Source organism: Neovison vison, chromosome 7 (assembly GCF_020171115.1).
Source record: "Neovison vison isolate M4711 chromosome 7, ASM_NN_V1, whole genome shotgun sequence".
NCBI classification, from domain to species: domain Eukaryota; kingdom Metazoa; phylum Chordata; class Mammalia; order Carnivora; family Mustelidae; genus Neogale; species Neogale vison.
This window is the reverse complement of record NC_058097.1, coordinates 204,353,662-204,373,772: the sequence shown is the minus strand read 5'-3', so window position 1 is coordinate 204,373,772 and position 20,111 is coordinate 204,353,662. Positions and strand designations below refer to the sequence as shown.

At 57.4% G+C, this 20,111-nt stretch overlaps 1 protein-coding gene across 2 annotated transcripts in view; it reads right to left on the bottom strand.

Annotated features, from left to right (window-relative positions):
- Positions 1-20,111, bottom strand: part of KCNQ1 (potassium voltage-gated channel subfamily Q member 1) — a 304,912-nt gene that overhangs the window by 56,919 nt on the left and 227,882 nt on the right. For both annotated transcript variants that reach the window (XM_044259973.1, XM_044259974.1), the window contains exons 12-15: positions 15,659-15,734; positions 11,083-11,177; positions 10,110-10,156; positions 8,849-8,910 (exon numbers count right to left, since the gene is read on the bottom strand). In XM_044259973.1, coding sequence (XP_044115908.1) covers positions 8,849-8,910; positions 10,110-10,156; positions 11,083-11,177; positions 15,659-15,734 — 280 coding nt within the window. The remainder of the gene's footprint in view (positions 1-8,848; positions 8,911-10,109; positions 10,157-11,082; positions 11,178-15,658; positions 15,735-20,111) is intronic.

The window sequence follows — 20,111 nt, the reverse complement described above, 5'->3', positions numbered from 1 at the left end:
AAGGGGCCAGACTGCAAATATCACAGATGTGGAGGCTGTTCAAGTTCTGAGTTCTGTTTTAAAATTTACTTATTTATTGATTTATTCTTGTTTTTTAATGTGAAAACAGGTCCAGCCCGAGATTTGGCCCTAAGGCCCCAGTGTGCTGGTCCCTAGTCTAGAGGGCCTTAGCTGAACTAGGCCAGCGGGCCTAGTTAGTGGGGGGTTCCCCCCTTTCTGAGGGCTGGAGAGGCTGTAGAAGCAGTTCTTTCTCAGTGCAGCCTGCTGAGGCCTGGCAGCCCCACCCGGACCCCCTGGAGCTGCAGCACAAGATCCGATCTGAGATCCACTACGGCCGGGACCCCAGGGACCAGCATAAACCAGGCCTGTCACTACCACCCAGTCACTCCCAGAGTTATGGGGGAACAGAAGGCAGCAGAGTTGGGGACCAGCATGGGGAGCTGGGACGCTACAGCCAAGAGACGCAGACTTCCCAGAAAAATCCCGTCTTCAAAATCCCGATTCTGCCCACAGTGCGAGGACGAGAGCTTGTCTGCTCGTGTGCTGGCGAGAGACTCACTGGCACTGATGAGCTCCGCAGGAGGTATGGGAGGTCGGAGGCTGGCAGTACAGGGAGAGTGGAAGCCACAGACATAAGACACCTGACGAGCTGAGCAAACACGACTCTCACAGGTGACGGATGGCATCCAAGGCCGGGCCTGCCCAAGGTGGGGAGTCTCGCTGTGCAGACCTACCTGAAGCTGGGACCTTCAAAGGTCTCTGTTCGGTGTGAGGGTTAGTGAGAAATAACCCACTTCCCGAAAACGCTGTAAAGAGAACCATCTGCGGCTAAGGGCAATAGAACAACGTTCGCTCTGAGATATCGCATCCATGCTCAGCTTGGAAGCCCAAACACACCCTTCCTGGGTGTGTTTCTGGAAAACTTTGAGCTTAGAATTTGAAGTCCAGCATGGTAGTTCCCCCCACATGTATAGCAAAGGAAGCAGGAGCCACAGATCCTCCTGAGACCCTCAATTTCGCTAGGCCTCAGGAATACCCACAGATAAATTTTAGGACATATAAACTTCTGATTTTAAAGAAAGAAAACCCTAACAGGCAATGAACACCATGAATGAAAACCAGTCAGGAAAAAACAAAGACCAGAGAAGCAGACTCACAAAGAGATAGGAAAATTAATAGAAACAAAATGTAAAAAAGCCCCATTCAATGCATTTCAAGATTTTTCAAAGTTTAAATACACAGGTGAAGAGGAAGCCTATTAAAAATGACCAATCAGGTATGAATAAGAGCCCAATAGAAGTTTCATAAATAGAAAAATAATTGAAATTAAAAATTCCCTGGACGGGTTTCACAGCAGATTCGATACAGCTGAAGAAATAATTAGTGAATTGGAAGGTGGACCAGAAGACGTCATCTAGAAGACAGTATACAAAGAAAATCTGATTTTAGTACAAGAGGTTAAGGAATGTGGTGGGGAGGGAGAGGGTCTGCCACAGGCCTCATGAAAATTCCAGAAGGAGACCAGGAGCTCATTATCTTTCAGTGTCCAGTAAGATCTGAAGAGCTAACAACAGAGAGTAATTCCGAACTCATGTTGGATGCCGAACCACAGATGAAGGGAACTCACCAATTCCAAAGAGAACCAACAAGAGAAACTCCACGCAGACCCTGCAGTGAAAATGCAGAAGACCAGAACCACAGGAGTGATCTACAAAGCGGCCAGAGAGAAGACATGTGCTGCCTTCTGAGGAAGGCTTCACCTTTGCTCTCAGGATGAGCTGGATATGCCAAAGAACAGTTGGATAATATTTCCAATGTGCGGAGAGAAAACCATTTTGGTAACCTAGGGCCTGGAACTGTATTCCCAGTGGAAATATTTTTTAAGAATGACAGCAAAAGAAATCATTAAAAAAAATAAAATAAAATCAGAGAGATTCTGATTTTTGAGACAGAAATTTTAATAAATACATCAGCTGGGAAAAAAGTGATTCCAGATGTAAGATCTGAGATGAAAAATAAATGATGAGTGACGAAAGAGGTAACATAGGCGAGTACATTTAAACACATATTGATTGTCTGAAGCATTATTATTCATGAATCATTCGGCTAAAAAAATAAACATGAGTGAGCTAAAATATACAACAACAAAGACTGTAAGTCAGCGGGGGAGTGACTGAGTCTAAAGTTTTCTAACGTGCTTTTATTACAGATGTGGGTAAAGTAGCAATTAACTGTTATACATCCATTTAAAACGTTCTGGGTTGACATCTACAAGAATGACAATAGAATATATAACTTCAAAACCAGTAGAAAAAAAAGCAGACTGAGAAATGGTACTCAACCCAACACACGGAGCAAAATAAACATTAAAAATTTTAGTACGAAAGGAAAACACAATATACATTGCTAGAAGTCAATCCAAACAGATTAGAAATTACTTTAAGTATAAATGTGTTAAATGATTAAAAAAAACCCCTCTCAGCCATTAAGTGTTTGCAAAAGACATCCAAAATGTGTATAAAGGATTGAAAATAAAAGAATTTAAAAACCAGACACCAAAATCAGAAAAAAAAATCACAAGAAAACTACAGATCAATATCCTTTAGGAATATAGATATATTCTTAACAAAATGTTAGCAAACTGAACATGGCAACGTGTACAAGAGACAATCAACCCTGCCCAAGTGGGAAATGCAAAGTTCGTTTAACTGCCCCAAACCGGTTATTACACCACATTAGTAGCATAAGGGATAAAAATCGTTTGACCATCTCAAAAGATGCAGAACGGGCATTTGAGAAAATCCAATATCCATTCATGATAAGAACTCTGAAAATGCCAAGAGTGGAAGGAAAAACCCTCAGCCTAATAAAGAGCACGCATGGGAAACCAGCCCCTAACAGCACACTGGACAGGGAGTGACTGAGTGATTTCTCAATTCGTCAGTGCCTGGCTACTTCTAGTCAACATTTCCCTGGGTGTTCAAGGCAGCATAAATGGGCAAAAAGAGAAATTAAAGGCACCTAGATGGGAAGGAAGATGGGAAGGGCAGGTGTGCCCTTCTTCACACCTGTCGTGATTCTGCATGTTGAAAATCCTAAGGAATCAACAACAATTACAACAAAACTTACTGAAGTTAATAGCAGCAAAGTCACACTTTCCAAGTCTGACATAAAATATTAATAGTATTTTCAGACACTGGTAGTAAACAATGAAAAAACGAAATGAAGGAAACAGTTCCCTTAACAATAGCACCAAAGTCATAAAGAGTTTAGGAGCAAATTTAACAAAAGCTGTGTGAGAACTGTAGGCCAAAGATGACATCACTGGAAGAAACTGGAGCAGACCAAGTGAACGGTGTGTGCGAACTCTACGCTTGGGTTAGGAGACTCTGTGTGGTTAAGACGTCAGATTCTCCCAAATAGATCCATAGGTTCAACACAATCCCTATCAAAACCCCAGCTTTCTTCTTCCCTCCCTCCTCTTCTTCCCTTCCCTCTCTCCCACTCTCTCTCTCTTTCTTCCTTTCGGTTGAAACTGACAAGATGATTCTACAATTCGTAGAGAAATTCATAGGACTTAGAATGAGCAAAACAATTTAAGAAAGAAAAAAACCTTAGAAGACTCACACTACCTGATTTCAAAACATGCTATAAAGCTACAATAATCAAGATGGCGTAACACAGATTTGAGGATGGGCAGACAGACATAACAGACTTGAGAATCCAGAAACAAACCCATATATGTATGCTCAATTGATTTCTGACAAAGGTGCTGCGACAAATCAATGTGGAAAACAGCGTTCTCAACAAACGTTGCCGAGGCCATTGGATATCTATAAGCAAAAAATAAAAAAAATAAAAAGTAAAAGGGCGCCTGGGTGGCTCAGTGGGTTAAGCCTCTGCCTTCGGCTCAGGTCATGATCTCAGGGTCCTGGGATCAAGCCCTTCATTGGGCTCTCTGCTGAGCAGTGAGCCTGCTTCCCCCTCTCTCTCTCTGCCTGTCTCTCTGCCTACTTGTGATCTGTGTCTGTCAAATAAATAAAATCTTTAAAAAAAAAAAAAGGCTTCATAGTATTTCAAAGGACTGATGCCACAGAACAAATTTCACTGACAAGTGAGCAATTAGAAAACTCTTAGAATTCCAACAATGACAAAAATCATGCTGGAAAGAGCTGCTGGGATAAACAAGAGGTCATCACGGAGATGAGAAAGGTGTGTAAGCGAGGAGACGTTGGAATTAAATGCTACGTATCAAAACTGGGCGATGCACTTTAAGTGGTCGTTAGATGAAAATGGAGAACCTTAAGGTCACACTTTAGAAATCTAGAAAGTCTAAAAATTAGCAACTGGCACTTAGCTACAGATAATACAGACATTAAAATGATAATGCCAGTAAACTGGAAAACGGAGAGGAAACACAGATTTCTAGAATATACAACTGAACAAAACTGACACGAGAAGAGACAGAAAACCCACCGTCCTATAGCTGCCATGTCCGTGACTCGGACTGTGAAGTCTTCCCACAAAGAAAGCGCCTGGATGGTTTTACCTTTAATGTCACCTAACATTCAGGAGGGGAAGAATTCCAAATCCGATATGAAATATTCTAGAAAGTAGAAAAGGACAAAACACTTCTGCACTCATTCAGGGAGGTTCCTGTAAATTTGACCCCACATCCTGATGAAGACGGTGTAAAAAAGGAAAATGAGGTTATGTATGTATCTCACACAGAAATGTCAGTGCCAAAATTCTGAAGAAAACATGAGCAGGTGAGTTTCAGCTGTGTCTAAGAAATAACACAGACTTTGAAGGGCTGGTGGGACCAGAGTCCACATGGGTAGGTGGACAGTGGTCACAGAAGGAGATGACCAACGCCTAGACCCAGCAGGGAGGCCATGGGGCCGGAGAGATGGGTAAGTGGCATCTAGGTAGCTCTTGGGGGTGAGCAGGGACAGGGCTGTTGGATGACCAGGTCTCAGGCCAGTTGGCAGCTGGGGGGATGGAGGAGTCCCTCTGGGCTGAGGACAGAGCAGGAGGAGCCGTGTCTGGGGCAGACCCCAGGTCCTGGGTAACTGGGCTTATCTGGTACCAGTGAGGGGCAAACGTGTGCTCAGCAGGCGGGTCCAGGGCCAGTGTGCTGTGTGTATTGGGGGGGATCTCCTGGGCTGGGGGCATTCGTGTCCAGGAGAGAGGTGTGCCTGGCCAGGGTTTGAGGACAAGAGACTGTGAAGGAGTGTCTGTGGTGGGGGTGAGGGCCCCTTCCCACCCACACCCTCTGAACTGGGGCCTGCAAGCCCAGGCCTTCCCTGTGTCCAGCTCTAAGCCATGAATATTTCCGGCAAAAACAGAGAAGAAAGAAATCCTCCCAGCCCACTGTGCCCCTCATATCAGCAAAAGCAGGACGAGCTGAGCTTGCAAAACACACAGGGCTCAGCATCCACCCTGCAGCCTGTCCTGGGGGCTGAGCTTAGAACATGCACGGGGGTGGGGGCTGGAGCTGTCTTCACGGCTCCCCAGAGAGCCAAGGGGACGCCTGCCGCCCTCGCAGGGCAGGAGGTTGAGCAGGGGCCCATGTTCTCGGGGCTCCCGTTCCAGGTCCTGGTCAGGCCCCTCTGGCCTAGTCTGCGCCGCTGCTCTGGCTGGTGCAGCCCACGGGTTTTCCTGCCTGTCCCGACCCTCCCGGTCCCCAGCGTGGCCCGCCCTGCTGCTACGTGGCCTCTTTTCGAACCGACCCTGAGGTTTCGTGAACATGACGCACTTTGCGCTCGCCTCCAGCTCTCCACCGCGGCTCCCACCCGCCCGCGGCCCCCACCGGGACCAGCTCTTCGCCTGACCCGCTGTGTGACCTTGGGACACTGCTCAACCTCTCTGGGGCTCAGTTTCCCCACATGCAAGGAAGCATTTATTGGCACGAACGAAGGTCCTTCCTTCCCAGAAGGACAACGGGAGGGAGCGTGGCCGCTCCGGGCATTTTTAACAGAAGCGTGCGAGGAGGGCCTTTTCCTTTCACTGTTAAAGGGCGGCCAGGGGGACGCAGGCTGTTGGGTGGCAATGCCAGTTTTGCTCATCACAGCCCTGGAGCGAGGTGGGCCCTCACAGCCAGGCCAGGCCTAGACAGGGGTGCTAGGTGCTCCAGGAACAGGCGGGGGTGGCCTTTGAGGTGGGGGAGGCCCTCTGGCACACAGGAGCTGTGACAAGGGCTCCGGGGAGCGGCAAGTGCCTGGGACCCTTCTCCCCTTCAGGGCTGGGCCTGCACATAAGGGGAGGGGGTTCCTTGCAGGGAAACTGAGGCACCGCTGGACAAGCCATACTGGCTTTCCCTGGCAGCTCCCTGCACGTGGACACTCCAGGCCCTGCTCCTCAGAACTGCTCTGTTCCTGAGAACGGGGGCGAGCAGCGGCAGTCCCCAAACACCCTCCCGTCCTCCCGTCCTCTGCAAGCCCGCGTCCCGCAGCTGAGCGCATGCACCAGGGACAGGAGCGCCATCCTAGCTTCGGCCAGAGCCGTGCATCCGACAGGAGGGCCAGAATGCTTCCCTGCCCTCGGCCAGCCCAGTGGGGTCGGGGAAGGCCCGGGGCCTCTGGCCGCCTGGCCCTGTCCAGGCCTCCTGGGCCCCCGAGGGCCGGTGGCTGCTGGACTTCCTGCCTCTAGCTTCCCGCAGTCAGCAGGACGGCTCTGGGGTTGTTTATGGTCCCAACGGCCCCAGTGATGACTGCGATAATGTGGGGCCTAGGACGGGCCACCGTGCCCTCTGGACCCGGCGAGGCCCTTTCCCAGGGTCTGTGGCTGAGGGGGCGCAGGCCAGAGCCTCAGGGGACCGCCCGGGCTACGACACGGCCCGGAACACTGGCTCGCGCGCTACCTGGGAGACTGCGAGCAGCTGGGTTTGGCTCAGACCGAACGGCTCCCTCCCAGCGGAAGGGGACGGAGACAGCACAGACCCCGTCTGCCCGGTCACCCCTCACGGTGCAGGGTCTCCCGTCTCCTTTTTGACCAAACCTTGTCCCCAGGGGTCAGGGACTCTGGAAGACATTTCGCTTTGTTGTTTAGACCGGAAGAAACGAGGGTGCGTCTGTACTTCTGTATCGTGGAGGCAAGCGGGGCGCCACTGCAGCCCGCCGTGCTGACCGTGGCCAGCCGGGCCATCCTGGTTGTCGGACCGGCACAGGTGGCTGGACGTCTGCTTCTCCTGCCTGGGCAGGGGCGCTGCTCCAGGAGACCCTGTCCCCAACCCACTGTAATCCCGAGGACACCAGGTTCCGAGCTTTAAGGGGTAGCCTGGCCTGAGAAGCAGAGGGCAGAGCCATAAGAAAACTTGAACACCAAAGCAGGGAGAGGGGAGCACATCTGGAAGCTAGTGCAACAGGGGCCACTGGCCGGGTGCCCTAGGGCAGAGAGGCCTGTGTACCCAGGGGCCACCATGATGCCCATCAGCAGTGGAGGTTGGTCAGCAAAAGCCTGCTTGGCTAGGGTGCCAGGGCTGGGCGAGAAGGTTGGAGAAAGGGGCCCGGGTCTATCCCCTGTCCTACCTCTGCTTCCTCTGCTGTCTAGAAGCTCCCCCCGGGGTGCCTGGCCTGCCACACCGGGGGTGGCCACCAGCCGCTCTGGAGGAGTATGCCAGCCCCGAGTCCCTGGTCCCCGGCACTGGAAGAGCCAAGGATACCCTGGCTCCATGGAGGGTCCCCGGGCCTCTGATACCTGCCGCCTGGGGACGTGACCTCTCCTGCTCTCTTCCTGCCAGACAAGGTCATCTGCCACCAGGCCATCTGCCCGAGAGCAGGCCGGGTACCAGCCTGGCTGGGGCCTGCACCACCCGGGGGCCAGACCCTCCAGCAGGCCGGATGTTGGGGTTGCGTACTCTCAGCTGGCCAGGCTGAAAGTGAGGACGCCCGTGGGCACCTGGACAGCGGCCCTCCCTCTCCCGTCCTGGTCTCGTCCCGTGTCAGGCCCCACGGCCAGCCCAGGCCAAGGCGGACGGTGCACATGGGGGAGGGTGTGATGCTGCGGGCCGGGGGGCCCAGGGAGCCGCACCCCTGCCCTGCCTGCCCAGCTTCAGCGGGGATGGGAGCGGGCCAGAGCCCGGCGTTGCCAAGGGAAACCGAACGGCACACACAGGTCCTGCCCGGCGAAACCCGCTATTTTTAGTCCCCCAGCTACTTTCAGATAAAGCCTGTGTAGATGGACGAGCTGGCGGGCATGATAATGGCCCCTTCTGAACCCCAGAGACTTCACAGCGTGGGCCTGAGCCCGAGAAAGACCCCCTCGGCTCCCCAGACACCCCTGGCAGAGGCTCCCGTGCTGAGAGGCCCGCAGGCTGCCGGCAGCGGGGGCGTCCTGGTGGCCGAGGGGCCGTGCTTATGCCAAGGACCCACAGGCCCACGTCCCACCTGGAGCGCAGCGGGGCCTTGGTCGGCTCGGCGCTCCCCGAGCATGGTGTGACCCCACATGGAGGGTCCTCGAGCCATAGCCCCAGCTCCCCGCGACGCGCCCCTGTGCCGCTCTCAGCACCTCTGAATTCCCCGAGCACACGCGGCGGCGGCATAGACCAGCCCTGTTCCCCGTGCCCTGGGCAGCCTCAGCTGCTCCCAAGAGGGGCCTCGGGGCACCAGGTGCCACGCGTCAGTAAAGACACCACGTGCCAGAATCCTTCAAACCAGGGCCCTGGGGACCGACATCTGCTTCGAGTGGGGGAGTGGTCGTGAGCCCCAGGGTAGGGAGGCCCTGAGCCCAGGCCGGGGGGCAGGGCGGCCCGCACACAGCTCGCCACGCCGCTGGGGGAATCAACGGTGGTGCCTCGAGGACCGAGACCCTCACCAGAGCCTGCGCGGCCCGGGGCTCTTGCGCCTACCTTGTCTTCCACCCGGTTCAGGCGGGCCCCGATGGTGTTGCTGCCGCGGTCCTTGGTCTTCTCTGCGGGGTAGAGCGCCCGAGTCAGGGACGCGGTGCTGGCGGGGGAGGGGCCCGGAGGGAAGGGTGACAGGGGCTGGGGGGCGCCGTCTAGGGTCAACGGCCCGCATGTGAGCCCCTCCACGTTGGGAACCCCGGGAGGTGCAGGAGTGGGCTGGGCAGGGGCTCCCGCGAGGCCTCCGAAACCCGGCCCGGGAGGACGGGGCCGTCCCCCTCGGGGCTGCGGGCGGGGGGCAGGCGCACCCGTGGGACTGGGCCGTGCGGAGGCCACGAGCTGTTGGAGGGGGAGGTCGTGGCGAACCCGCGGTGGGCAAGCCTGTGGGCGCTGTTTCCCCAGTAGCGTGTGCTCACTTCCTGCCTCCGTGTCCCACTTCAGTAACTTGCACCAGGGTTCAAGGGCTTTCGTTAACCTTCGTCGTGGGGACGCGTCATCCGGCCCCACTGGCACGGGGATGGTCCGTGCTTATTAGCAACAGGGTCCCGCGGGGTGAGGTCTGCTCCTTGCTTTGGCCAGACTCGGAGCTGCCGCATGCAGTGGACTGTGCCATGGCCTAACCCTGGCTTCTGTCTGCGCTGGGAGGCCCTGGAACTGCTTAGACCTGCTTCTCTGCAATGCAGCAGCCTGGGACGTGCCGCCGGGTTGCTGACACGGGCCTGCACGTTCTGCGCCCCCCGCCCCGGCCCCCCATGTCCTGCTGGCCTCTCCAGCCGCCCTGCCATCCAGCCTCCACTAAGCCACGGCTCCCACCAGGACTCGGGCTGGGCGACCCACGGGGCTGGCCTGGCCTTGTCCTCCCTGGAGGGAGCTGTAGCCCCGGTCCAGGGGATGTGAGGGGTCCGGGGAACACGAGGGGTCAGAGCTGGAGAATGGCTCCTGCCAGCTGCTGCTGCTGCTGTTGCCGGCCCCTCAGGTCCCTCTGGGCTGGCTCCTGGCCCCGCATGGGGTCCAGAAGGTCACACTCAGATCTCTGAGGGCCTAGAAAGGCCCCCCTTTTAAAGAGATCCTGTACGAACCAAAGATCCTTTATAAAGCACATGTCTAGGCCCTTGGCTGGGCGGGGGTGGGGGGGTGTCCACCGGCGTGTGGGCCTGTCCTGCACTTCCCAGGCCCTGCTGGCCCGTTCTGATGGGGAGAGGCGGGCGTGGGTGGAGGGGAGGCCAAGGGTCTGGTGCGGGCAGCGTGTCTGGATGAGGAAACTCACCTGAGACAGAGATGAAGAGGGAGGGCTTCCCGATGGACTGGTCCAGCCTGGGAGGGATGGAGGGAGACAGATGGAGACCAGCTTGTGCTCGGCCGGGGCGCCACACACACCCACCCAGCCCACCCAGAGTGGACAGGTGCCCGGCAGGGCGACAACTCACCCGTTCTGGGGACACCCACCACAGTCCTCCTGGGCCCAGAGGCCCGTACTACTTCCGGGGGGTGCTCAGAGGCAAGGGGCAGTGGCAGAGTCCCTCAGCTTCCTCCCGGGGCAAGTGCCCCGGGTCCTGTCATTCCCTTGTAAGAAGCCCAGGCCAGGCACCTCAGCCGCGCTCAGAGAGACTGGCGGGGAGCGGGCCCTTCCCCGGTGAGGCCCCATTGCCGAGCTAGGCGGGCTTCACATCCCTCCAGCGGGTTAGCCGTGGTCGGGGGCAGCCTGAGCCTCTGGTTGAGGTCAGGATGGACATAGTGTCCCAGCCATACCCAAGGACACGGGGGATAGGTTCCCAGGCTAGCCCACTGGAGAGGTACAGCCAGTCTGAGCCTGCGCAGGCCCCGGGGACCGTGGTGTTTCCGTGGGGACAAGCTCTTCAGGCTGGATGCTGGAAGCTGGCGTCTCCCACTAGTTAGTGTTCCCGATTCCAGGCCCAGGATGGGGAGGCCTTAGGGGTGCAGCCCAGGGGGCAGGACTCTATGCTGGGCACTGGGTGTGTCCTGGGCAGGCCTGGCCCTCCTGGCTCCCAGATGGTGTGGTTGGGGTGGGGGTAGCTGGAGGGTGTCCGTGGCTCTGTGGGGGCGGCAGGCTGGCTGGGGAGCCCCCAGCCCAGCCGCCCCTGCCCCTCCCTGTGCCCATGCCCCATCCATCACCCCTCCCACCCCGTTCATCTCCCCCAACCCCGCGCTTGCATCCGTCACGCCACCCCCACCCGCCCCGCCCCCGTCCACGCCCACCCCCGCCCCACCCCCGTGCCCACCTTCTCTGCAGCTCTTTGATGCGCACCATGAGGTTGAGGTGGCCCTGGGAGTACTGCTCGATGACGTCCCGCACGTCATAGGGTTTCCGGGCTTGCTGTAGGCCACAAAGACTGTCACCCCCGGTCCCGCGCCCTGTGCCGCGCCCTGTCCGCCCAGTGCCACCGGCGACAGTGATGCTGCCTGCCTGCATGGGGCCTCTCGGGGACCTGAGGAGGTCACTGCTGCTGAGCAATGAGCAATGGGGCTGTCCCGGCCCAGGGCACACACAAGGGCCCCCTCGGCCCTGGGGCTGGGTCGCTGGAGCTGGTGGACCCTGGGCTGGCGGCTTGGCCTCTCTGGGCCTTAGCTTCCTGCCCACCCGCCACAGGGCCCCGTCGCCGCTCCTCTCCAGGTTACCAGGCCCCGTTCTTGGGAGGAACCCGTCACTCTGCGGGGCCAGGAGGGGCCAGGCTCTGCGCACCCACGGTCTTCCCTGCCCCACGCTGAGCCCTGACCCACGCACCATTCTCAAGGTGGGGGGAGAGGCCGGCAGAGGAGGCCTCGGCTGACAACCGCAGCCTGCTGTGCCCGCTCTCTGCGACAGGGCAGCCTGTGGGGCTCCGGGGTGCTCCCACGGTGGGCCTGGAGCCACGCAGGGCTGGGCAGCTGACCCCAAGGCCCCTGGGCTTGGTGCCACCTCAGAGCCCGTAAATGCACATGGGGCTCAGGTGAAACCACCAGAAACCACCACCGAGCGCGAGGCTTCTCACGACGTTGTAGAACCTCAAGCCACGTTTACAGCCCCGTTCCCGGGAGCCCGCGGGCCGAGGGTTTCCCCCGGGTCACAGCAGGCCAGTGGAGCGGGCTTTTCCTGGCCCAGAGGCCCTGCACCCACGCAAGCCAGCCAGAGCTGCGTGGGAACGCGACCCCTCTATCCAAGGGGCCACGGGTCGCCTGGGCGGGTGGGGCCCCGAGTGGGGCTCAGCAACACTGGAGTCTGCGTTAGCAACGAGCCTGGGGTCATCCTCTTGCCAGGGAGGCAAGCCAGGCAGCGTGGTGGAGGAGGCCGGGGCAGAGACCATGAGGAACGAGGTTCAGAGACCCACCGACTGTCCAGGCTGGGCGTCTGCCTTGGGGTCCCCTGGAGACATGTCCTCCCTGCCAGCAAAGCCTATCTCTCCTTGCGGTGGCCCCATCCCCCAAGACTGGGGCTCCCCTAGTCTGATGGCACAGCTGGCCCTGTTTTCCCAGAAACACGGGGTACCCCGGGGTCACCTTCTTCAGATCCTGGACTGTTTCTGATGGGCCTAGGGGCTCTGCCAGCCACGTGGGCAACTCGACGGAGTCCTGGCAGCTCCCCTGCCAGGCTTCTGGACTCTGGGAGTTCCATGGCACGTGCCTCCTTCCTCCCAGGGGCTGGGCCCCGAAGTCCAGGCGGTCCCTGTCTCCCCACATGACCTAGCAGGTGGGGCCCGTGGCCCTCAGAGGCAACACGCAGCCCCTCTGTGGACCCCAGATGAAGACCCTGAGGGTGGGGGGGGGGATTGGACCCAATCGTGCCCAAAGCACAGCTGCACCCTGCACAGGAAGACTTGTCTCCCTCGGGTCCGCGCTAGGCTCCAGAACCACCTTGTGGGCGATACCCAAGGCCTGTCGCGAGACCACGGGGCGGGCATGGGGGAGGACTCGGGGCGGGCCTCTGGCTCCCCGCTCGGTTGGCTGAATGACCGCCGTCACAGCAGCATTTAGGTACGGGCTGGGGATAACGTGCCCAGACCTAGGTCTTCCTTCTGGAAGATGGGGCGTGAGCTTCCCTTCTGGAAGAGTCTGAGCTCCTTCTCCGTGTGCATGTGGGAGGAGGCCCTGGGTCACGACGGTCAGCCTCCCGCGGGCCCCAGGGCTCCGGGGGGGCATGCCTAGGCCAGTGAGGTCTGGGCTGGGACATGGGCTGCGTTCAGAGCTCTGGGGGGAGCGGGCCTGGCCTGGGGAGGAGGGAGCACACCCCTGGGATGGGCTCCCAGAGAGGCTGAAGAGCACGGACCGTGGTGTGCATGTGGACGTGGGCACCCGAATGCGTCAGGACCTTGCGTGCGCGCGCGTGTGCCTCTGGGAAGGCGTGAGAGAGAGAGAGGGAGAGTAGGAGCACGCGCCCGCGCGGGTCTGCGGGACAGGGGTGCTGCCGGACACGGCTCTGGGGCGGGGGTGGGGGGCGTGTGAGCCCCGCCTCCCTGCGCTCAGAGCCCAGACCACAGAAGGGTCCGTGCCTCCTGGCGGGGCCCCAGGCGCCCTGAGACTTATCTTGGAGCTGCTAGGCCCCCAGGGTCTGGTCTGCACTCCTCTGTCAGGGGCAGCCTGGGGCCCCGCAGGAGAAACCATCTCAACTTTCCCTCCAGAGCTCATTTCCTCTGACGGCAGCAGCAGAAGCCTGAGATGAGCCGAGATAATGCAGGGCTGTCCAGACTGACCGACGGTGGACACGGGAGTTCAAGGCAAACTCGAAGGGCTAAGAGCCTCTGGCTCCTCTGGCCAGACACAGGGGCGGCCCCCGGGCACTTATCGGCCGCAGCGAGGCAGACGGGGGGCCACCCGCCACGTCGGCAGCCCCTGGGGCGGGGGGGCGGGGTCGGGGTGCAGGCAGACAGACCAACAGGCTGTTGTGGGGGAAGGGAAGGCCTCCCTGACAGCTGGGCCCGCAGACCTCCTCACGGCCAGGCACTCCCTCCAGGCTGCTCCCCCGGGGGTCCCTCCTCCCTGTGGAACGTCGCCACTGGCAACACGGCCCAGCTGGTGAGGCTGAGGCCGCCCCGGTCCCTTGCCTTGCTCGAGAGCCTCGGTGCCCCGCTGGGACACACAGGGAGGCTCTCAGGAGCATGTCCATTCAAAGGCCCCCACCGGCTTTGTTTGGGGACCCCAAGGGTCCCGGGCACAGACGTGGGGCAGAAAGCAGGGAAGGTAGGGTGGCCCGGCCTTCTTCTGGGGGCCACTCGCGGGGCCCTGACCTGTGTCCTGCAGCAGGAAAGGGGGCCCCAGCCTGGAAGGAAGTAGGGGGTCCCTGCTGATACCCCAGGCAGTTTCTTGCCTGCCTTTCGGGGATGGGGTGCTCCCCAAGTCAGCTCTCGCCGCAGTGGGCACCCGTTTACCAAGGACAAACTGTCCCAAGCTGGAAGCTGCCCACGTGACACTAGAACTGGGCAGTCAGAGCCTCAAGTTTCTGCCTGCTGTGCTGGGGGCCTCTAAACCCAGCAAGTCCATTGCCCACCCTGCACAGCCTTTCCCCAGCCCCGTCTTGTAGGGCCCTGCTTGGGAGACGCAGCAGCCTGGCTTCTCGGGTGAGGGCCATCCCCATTTTAGAAGATTCTCCACTGACCCCCCTGCTCTACCCGTTTGATGTCTGGGGTCTTCGTTGTCACTGCCAGGCTGCTGGCCAGTGAGGGGGCTACATCCCGGCCCTTCCCAGGACCTCCCCCGTGCTGCCCAGAGCAGTCCCCTGCAGGATCTCTGTGCCCCTTCCCCACCCACGCCCTTCAGCTCTCTGCCTCCCACACGTCCCCTCTGTGGGAGGGAAGCCAGGGCCACAGGCTTCAGATACTCTCCACCTCTGGGGCCATCACGTCTTCCTCAGGATCTTGCCAGGCAGACCTCTGGCTGCCAGCCAAGAATGGCATTTACGATGCCCCGTGTGTTTGGGCAACGAGAAGTCCCAAACCCTAGTGGGACCCTTTGTGTGACTTGTCCCAGTTTGGCGGTGAGGAGCCTCCCTGTCCGGGAGCGTCGGGCACACGGGCAGCAGAGCGCCGCCGAGGGATGGTGTGTGGGCTGTCTGAGACCGGCCGGCTGCAAGCCCTGGGGCTGCGTGTGACACGCGGCGGGGTGGGGGAGCACAGTCGCCAGGTCTTCTGGAAGGAGAATGGGCACACCTGAGGGTCCCCATTTCTGCGGTCCACATGCTCTCAGAGTGGAGGCTGAGCCAGGGACCTCCTCAGACCAAGGACTGTCCCCACAGCCGAAGGAAGGAGCTGAGCCTGCTACCGGCTGGCTTTCTCTGGGGCCCTTTGGCTCCAGGGGCTCCGAGGGGTGGCTGCCGCAAACCTGGCCCTGGAGGGAAGGGGATGGGCAAGGGCGCCCCTCTGGCTGCGGCCCCAACAGAGGAGCCCTTCCTTCTCTCTGGAACGGCGGCCCCCCTGGGCTGCCAGGCTACCCTTCTGTTATGATTCCCACTGGGGGTGGGGGAAGAACAGGGCCAAGAGCACTGGCTCCCGGGGACAGGGCTCTGGGGTCGAGGAGACCCGACTTCCCGCGCAGGTGGTGCGGGACAGACTCAGCACCTCTGTCACTCCTGCATCCTCTGCCGGTCAGTTCGGGGAGAGGAGGGTGAGTCCCTGAGGCTCTGTGTGCGTCCAGCTCTAGGCTGGACCTCAGTGCAGGGTCCTTTCAGGGGCACGCTGTCTTACAGAAGAAAACGAAGTTGTTTCGGGGTATTTGGTGAGGGAAGGGTCAGGTCTAGGGTGTGGCAGGGTAACGGAGGCCTTGTAGCCTTTGCCGCGAGTGGGAGTTTCTGGGCTGGCCCAGGGTGGGAGGTCTCGGTGTGGGACTCACCTGGAATTTCTTCTTGGCTACAAAGTACTGCATACGCCGAATGACCTTGATGGTGGCCCGGTGGTGTTCTCGCAGCCTGCGGGGGGGGAAGGGAGAAGAGGTGTGAGTGGCCCCGGTGGCCCTCATCCCGTGCCCAGCACCTCAGACACTGGGCACCTTCCCAAGTGTCTCCCCTCTCAAGTGCCTTCTAGAAACCTAGATCCTCCTAGAAACATAAAAATAGGAAACATGACTGATAATGTGTGTAGAAAAAGTCTAGAAGAAAACACACGCACATGGAAGGGGTGGGGCTTTGGCTGCTGAGATTGCACGTGACCAGGCCTCCGCCAGGAAGAGTGTGCTGTCCTGTGGCTTGCACACGCCACAGGAAAACCAAAATTATCTCTAGGGACATAGTATCACAGAGCCTTTATGTATTTTTACACTGAGAAGACGGAGAAGCAAGGGAAAAAAGAGACCACAGAAACAGATCTTGAGGTGTGGCGAATTCAGTGGCCCAGAAGCTTGGAGCTCCTCTGTCAGGAGAGAGAGTTGGTTTTCCCACTACTTGAATTTGGGCTGACCTTGACACTTGCTCTGGAAAAAGAATACTGGGAAGTCACACCGTGTATAACTGATGTGCTCTTGGAACGTGGCCGCATGGTCCAGCCTGAGCTGGGTGGCTGGAGAGGTGGTTCGGAGGAGAACAGAGGTGGCCCAGTCGAGAGCCAGTATCAGGCAACAGACACGTGAGTAAAGCCACGTCTGACCATCCCGCCCCAGAGGACCGCACAAACACACACACAAAGCCAGCAGAACCACCTCCCCACGGAGCCGGCTGCAAATTGCTGACCCACAGAATCGTGACCAAGAAAATGAGCTGTGCTCTTGACCCACGACATTTAGGTGTGGTTTCCTAGGCAGCGATGGATGATAGCTAGAGAAATTAGGACCCAGCCAGGGGTCTTGTCGCATCAGGGTCCTCAAGCGCATGGTTCTGGTTTGCATGGAGACTGGGCACTGGGCAGAGGCTGGGGGAAAAAATGGTGGATCCTAAGATGTTGGACATAGAGCATGACGCCGTCATTAACTGGATGAGACTTTGAGGTGAGCGAATTTTGTGCTGAGAGGAATGAAAAAGTTACGGCCCGAGGGCAGCCTGCTGTGGATCAAAGAGGAAGGCAGGTCCTTTGCAGATACCCCGAGCAAGAGGCGGCGTTTGTTCCCACCACGGTGGAAGCGGACCACGTGCATGAGTCGTGGTCTTAAGCGCCCTCAGAGCTCCCGCTGTCGTCTGTCCGCATGCTGCTGTCACACAGACGTGTCTGCGCGGGGCACCCCGTCCTGCGAGCCGCCAGTCGGACGCGCCCAAAGGAGAGTACCCGGAGGAGCCGCCCCAGACGCGGACCTGCAGGCTCGCGAGCAAACGGATGGCTGTGCTTTGCTTCCGAGCTTTGAGACAAAGACCTAAAATAACCCTGATTAATTTGTTCAAGAAGACAGATGGAGTGTTTCACCCGAGAAATAAAACCTTAAAAATAATAAACTGGAAATTCTGAAACAGAAAGGACAACCATGGAAATTAAGAACGTGGCAGACGAATTTGATAGCAGAGGAGATCTGTAAGGGAATTTCCAGGTAGGGGCAGGGAGACAAGATAGAATTAAACATACAGAAAAACTGTAAGATGCGGGAGACAGGATTCCAAGACACATGAAATCCCAGAGGGGGAGGAGGCAAGAGGGAGGCTCAGAGGCTGAGAACGTCCCAGATATGATGGAAGACGTCAGACCGCAGACGCCAACAGGCCTTTAGCTCCCCGGGCTTCTCAGAGTAGCGCTGCTGAGACCAAAGGTAAGGGAACGTCACAGAAATACTGAAGGAGGGGTTGGGGACAATGACGCGCTATCCTGATGACTGGCTTTTCAACAGAAAGGATAAAAGCCGGGTGATGTCTTTTTTTTTTTTTTAAGATTTTATTTACTTTTTTTGAGATAGAGAATGAGAGAGAGAAAGCACGAGCAGGGGGAGGTGCCAAGGAAGAGGGAGAAGCAGGCTGCCTGCTGATGAGAACCCAACCTGGGGCTCGATCCCAGGACCCTGAGATCATGACCTGAGCCGAAGGCAGAGGCTTCACCCACGGAGCCCCCCAGACGTCCCGCCAGGTGCCATCTGTAAACTCCTCAAGGAAAATCACGACCAACCTAGCATCCTAGACCCATCGAATAGACCCTAAAAATGAAGAAGGAAAGTACGTAAATCCTGTACGATTCTCCTCAGATGAGGTCCCTAGAAGAGGCGGATTCAGAGGGACAGACAGCAGGATGGTGGCAGCCGGGGCCGGGGAGGTGGAGGCGGGGTTAGGGTTTCACGGGTTCAGACTTTCAGTTTCCCAAGATGAAACGGTTCTGGAGACGGAGGCTGGGGACGGCCGCACAGCTCGTGAGTGTGGTTAGGGCCCCTGAGCTGGGCACAAACACGGTTAAGATGCTGTATTTTATGTTATGTCCATTTTGCCACAGTAAAAAGGAGAAAGGACGCGGAAACCAAAAAGCAAGAGAGTTCACGGCTGGGAGAGCCGCACTGGAAGGTGCGTTCAGGGGACAGGCGGGGAAAAGTGATCCCTGGGGGAAGCGTGGGGCACGGGGAGGGGTTAAGAACGCATAAAAGGACAGATTTATGAGAACCTTTCAATTTGTATTGGCTGAAACGGCAGCCCTTCATGAGGTTTAAACATGACTAGAGACAAAGAGGGGCGTTTCATAATTTTCCGCGACGGTCGGCTCAGGAGAAGGATCTCGATCTGACCCTGCCTGCCCCCTGGAACCCACATGCGTCCCTGCGTCTGTGCGCGCGGAACGGAAGCGCAGGACCAAAGACAGCACGAGAGGCGGAGGGCACGGAGGGCGCCGCGCGGCGGCGAGCACCACGGGCCACCGGGGCCACGGCAGACGGGCCCATCCGGGCCGACCCGAACGAGTCAGCCACGGGTGCGATGGTGGCAATGACGGGAGTACGTCAATGCAACAGGACAAAAATGAAGTAGGATCAACATTCGATGGATCCGGAAGGAGCAGGGGAGGAGATCAGGAGAAGGACGCGCGTAAGGCCCGGCGCGTGCGGCCACCAGGGGACAAGCGTTCCGGTGCACGGACAGACGCTGCCAGACCCGTTCAAAAGGCACCTTGATGTTGCTTATAAATCTGTACAGGAATCTTCATACAGACATGAAGACGTAGAGACGCTGACAGCCAAAGGACAGAAAAAGATAGAGCCCAGGGGAGCGCGGGGAGGTAAAGCAGAGCATACGCAGTGAACTGTGCGTAGAGCCAGGGACGAAGGTGGGTGATTCATCCTTTAAAAAGCCGTCACTCTGGGACAAACATACTAAGTCTGTATGCGCCTGAAAGCATGGCCTCAAACACACAAAGGAAAGCGGCAGAAGAAAATGTAAAAGAGAAGTGACCGACCAGGGCCGGAGATGTGGGCTCCCCTCCGCCGGCCACCGACAGAAGACGCGGGCGAACCATCGGCAGAGACGCGTCTGGGCCACGCGAGCAGCGACTTGACCTAATCGACCGACAGGACGCCGCGCCCGGTGGCCGAAGCGACACGGAGCGTTGACGCGAACGGACTGTGCGCAGGGCTTGGGAAGCGAGGTCCCACGGACTTCAAAGAAATTCAGTCACATACATACGTTCTCTGACTGCGGGGAAATTAAACTAAAATCAGTAAGAAAAAGATAACCAGAAAGTGCTTAAGTGTTTTAGAAATTAATCAAAATGGCCCAAGGTCCAAGCAGATATCTGCTAAGAACCAGAAAGTATTTTAAATTGGTAAAAAAGTCCCTTGTCCCGGGTCAATCAGCGGCTGATGCGCTATGAAGGGGAGCAAGTGTTTGGAGAAAACCTGTGACCTTGACTGTACACATCAGAGGAGAGGGACGCCAAACTCTCTTTCAAGAAGTTATTAAAAAAAAATTAAACTCCGAGAAAGTAGGTAGAAAGAGATAATGCACAGTATAACCCAACGAAATAAAAAGTGAAGATTACATTAAAAACATCACCAAAGCCAAATCATGATTCTCTGAAGAAACTAATGAGATTGACAAACTTCTGGTCACAGTGACTGCGTTCGTCACCCTCGGTGACAGGAAGTCACCAATGTCAGGCACCAGAAATAGAAGATCTTGAGGCACCTGGGTGTCTCAGTGGGTTAAAGCCTCTGCCTTCGGCTCAGGTCATGATCCCAGGGTCCTGGGACAGAGCCCCGCATCGGGCTCTCTGCTCGGCAGGGAGCCCACTTCCCCCTCTCTCTCTGCCTAATCTAAAAAGAAAAAAAATAGAACATCTTTACAGATCTCAGGAGTTACAAACTCTATTCAGAGGACATTACGTACAAGAGTAATTTTGACAGTTTGGTTAAAATATATGCCTTAAATATAATATATAAAAACAGGCACAAGAAGAAATAA